The 3,744-nt window shown below is 40.5% G+C and overlaps 1 protein-coding gene across 1 annotated transcript in view; it reads right to left on the reverse strand.

The window, feature by feature from the left end:
• Positions 1-3,744, reverse strand: part of CABIN1 (calcineurin binding protein 1) — a 160,136-nt gene that overhangs the window by 151,976 nt on the left and 4,416 nt on the right. The window contains exons 2-5 of the mRNA XM_018565909.1: positions 3,325-3,376; positions 3,150-3,242; positions 2,950-3,063; positions 1,620-1,754 (exon numbers count right to left, since the gene is read on the reverse strand). Of these exons, the coding sequence (XP_018421411.1) occupies positions 1,620-1,754; positions 2,950-3,063; positions 3,150-3,242; positions 3,325-3,327 (345 nt within the window). The 5' untranslated portion in view covers positions 3,328-3,376. The remainder of the gene's footprint in view (positions 1-1,619; positions 1,755-2,949; positions 3,064-3,149; positions 3,243-3,324; positions 3,377-3,744) is intronic.

Raw genomic sequence — 3,744 nt, forward strand, 5'->3', positions numbered from 1 at the left:
GGGATTAGGAGATTTATGGGTGTTTTTTTCGCATAATGCACAGAATGCATTAAGGCAAAAAACTCCCAGCCTTTAATACTACTTTAAGGTAGGTTGAAACACTCAGAACATCAAGGTGGGTCAGGAAATATAGAGATCTCAGTGCTCGAGTCCCCAAGAGATTCAAGATGTGAAGGAGTGAATGAGACAACCACACATGGTTGTGTGTTTGCGCCTGGCATAAAGCTCACTGTAGATACCCATCGGTGCCCTCTAGGGGCATTAGTGCTGTGCGAACTGACAGAACTTTTATAAATGAACCCCTTTATCTAAAAGTAAATAAGCTATCACCTCAAAAGGAATAAGCCCTTTATTATTTTGTTTTTGAAAACAGACATTTTTTCACTTCCTCCTGTCAGTGGCTCAGAAAATATTGATTAGCTTTATTAACATACAGCATTTTTTGAAACGGATGTCATCAGTGGCATTACTTTCAGCACATTACCTCTGGAACGGGCATTTCCAACTCACATAAAACAGTGAGCAGAATTGAGAAGGCCAAATCTTCAAATGGGCTGCATTATGTCTACTATTGACTGCAACCTACAATATTTAATCCTAGTGAGAGGCCATAAAACATTTACTCAATTATTTAGCAGCACAATTATGTAAGAAATGGTAACTTATCAAATGCAGAAGAGCTGGGGGTATATTTGTACACTCTAAAACCTCTGGAGACGGCAGAGAAGGAGTTAGAGGGTTGCATGTTGCCCATAAAACGCCAGTTTGGCATGTTAGAAGAAGCACAGATAATTTCTGTGAATGTAATTAGTTCACAATGTGTGGTTTTAAAACAGAGTTATCACTAAAACAGGGTTGGGCAAAGTCCAGCCCCACAGCTATGGTAAAACTACAAATCCCATCATGCATATGTCTCCGGGAGTCATGCCTGTGAGAACCTTGCTCACGGGATTTGTAGTTCCACAACATTTGGAGGGTCAGAGTTTGCCCACCCCTGCTCTAAAGGCTCAATTCACAAAGGGACATAATTGAGGGAATTTAACAAATCTGGTGCATGCCGAATCTGCAGCAGTTGCCCATCACAACCAGTTTCTCTCTTTAATTTTCAAAGCTTAACTGAACAAACTGAAGAGGGAAGCTGATTGGTTGCCACGGGCTACTGCACCAGATTCAGTCTTAACCGTTTTGGTCAACTCCCCCCAGTGTGCTTTACTTAGCCTGCTCTGAAAGCAGTGGTATTTTACATTACTACTACTATTCTAATACTGTCAACTTTGAAGCACATCTCCAAGCAATCCAAAAAACTACCCTTGCACTGCTCACCTCCTTCCCCCCCGCTAGGGCTGGTGGAATGTCCCTCGTTAATGCAGGTCTATGGAACCTGCATTAGATGCAATGATGTCAGCGGTCTGTAGACTGCCAGAGCTAGGGAGAGAAGAAGCTGCGGAGACCGCTCTAGCAGCTGGAAGGGATCATAAGAGTTATTTATACTTGTGAAGGAAACATTTCAGGGAGGTAAAGGAAGGAGGGAAATAAAGGAGTAAACTAACCCTCCTCTTAGTACACAGAGCCTAAACTGTTTTATACATATACATATTCTAAAATTATGTCTTTTGCACCTCTAGGTTATATTCCATTGCAGTTTCCAAATCTTCCCTTTTCGTTGCAAGTTGTGCCAGATTCTTATATGTTGAATACTTAAGCATCAAACCAGGATGTTTCAGACCTTCCTTTTCATCGGTCACCGGGACAGCCTGAAAATACAGAACAAAGTTATATGTAATATATTTATAGAAAACAATACAAACATCTACAACCTCCCTTAAACATCAATTCAAATTGAACACTTTTCATGTTATTGGCAGCTAAGCAAACCATTGACAGGGCTTGGTAGAAAATGTATACAATTCCTGGAAGTTAAACAGCATACTGATCCATTCTTTTTAATGAGAAACCTACTAGCATGCTCACAGATACCAATAAAAAATGTCCTTATGTTTAGACCCAATGGATCCAGTATGACCATACCTCACTTCCTTCCGCAAGCTTCATTTGTCTAGAAAGTTTCTATGTAGGAAGGGGATACTGTATAAAGCTGGCCACACACCAGTAGAGTTTCATTGGAAACAAAATCATTTTCTGAAAGTTCGTTCAACTTACTAATTGTTAATAGGGACAAATTGAACATTTTTTCGAGCGTAGTGATGAAAAATGTGTCTCAAAACAAATGAAATTCTAACAGCGTATGAATAGATCGAAAGTTAAAATTGAACAAAATTTGGCATTTTTGAATGTTCTGACTTTTTCATATCAGCGTTCATACAAAAATCTACCATTGTATGGTCAGCTTAACACCAAAGTAAGAAACTGCACAACACATATTTTTTATTTAGCACAGACTGCAGTACCCCTTTGGAGCATTTTCGCACTTCAGACAAGAGCAGCATGGTCATACCCAAAACATTTTACAGCCATGTATAATGAGACACTATATAATATAACAAAAGAAGAGCACTCCCAGTTTCCTGTCAAGCTCAGGAGGCTTCTCATACACCGTTAGCTTTACACCCTCGATGAGCATACTCAATCTTCCTCTTCAACAGTGCTGCACCTCCTCCTCCCGCCTTGCTCTCCTTCGCAGAAGGGCACCTCCTGTTTTTCTGTCAGCAATACTAAAGGGTTCCTACACACACAACAGCATAACATCCTCATGGTTCATGCTACCCGTTTCTCATAGCTACCCTTACCAGTGTGGCAACCTTCCACACAATCTCCTTAGCAACATTAAATTCTTTCCTGCGTGTCTGCTTCTCTCCCTTTTGTCACCCTGTGCCCTCATTGGAGTCTGGAGTGATCGCATGCACAGTAAATGAAGACAGCGGCATGCCCTGTTGATCCATGTGAACTCTAACATTAAATGGTATAGCACCAAGAGCAAAATATACTCACTTCCTGTAAAAGACGGGTGTCAAGCAGCTGGTGATAGGCCTGTGAAGATTCATCATAACGGTCAAGCTTCTGCAGGTCCAAGGCTTTGTGATAAAGTGCAAATGCCTCAGCTTCCTACAAAGATAATTGATGAAAGGGATAGAGTTATATGATGTGTTGATTGCACTATGGACCATTCACTGCACTTGTACTTTCATCACCTGAGCTTCCTTTGTCTGTGTTTTGTGACTTTTGAAAGTTTCTTCGTGTTCTTCTTCCACAGCAGAAGTGGCATTTAAAGCTGCTATTCGGATCTAGCGGGAAAATAGCACAACACAGGTAAGTGACCAATCAAGTATTGCACATTACTGGCACATTTTATGAACAGAGATTTACCATCTTGTAATATTCTGTGTACTGACGCTACTGCAGAAGACAGGAATCCATTCTGAAAGGAAAAATAAAGAATGATTAGTTACAAATATTGTTTGGTAATTACCATCACAAAAAACTCTTATGTAGTATTGAAACATATTGGACCTTCTGTTTTCACTAGAGGAATTTACCCCCATGTAAATCAAGATTTAATTTCATAGCAAAACAGTTTATCTGTGCAAAGAACCGCATGGGAAGCACATAACAAATCTCCTCTTTGTATGTGCCAGCACTGATTAGAGGTCTGCACGCAGTAGGCAACAGGTAAGCACCCTGTACCCTGCACCATACCACTTCTCTTAGTCTCTGAGCCGAGTATAATTTTCAGCATCTATTTGTATTCTGTATATATGGACCCTGCACAGTGCCACTTTCCTATTC

The sequence above is a fragment of the Nanorana parkeri genome, unplaced genomic scaffold (genome assembly GCF_000935625.1).
Source record: "Nanorana parkeri isolate BGI_ZX_2015 unplaced genomic scaffold, ASM93562v1 scaffold899, whole genome shotgun sequence".
Classification (NCBI taxonomy): Eukaryota; Metazoa; Chordata; class Amphibia; order Anura; family Dicroglossidae; genus Nanorana; species Nanorana parkeri.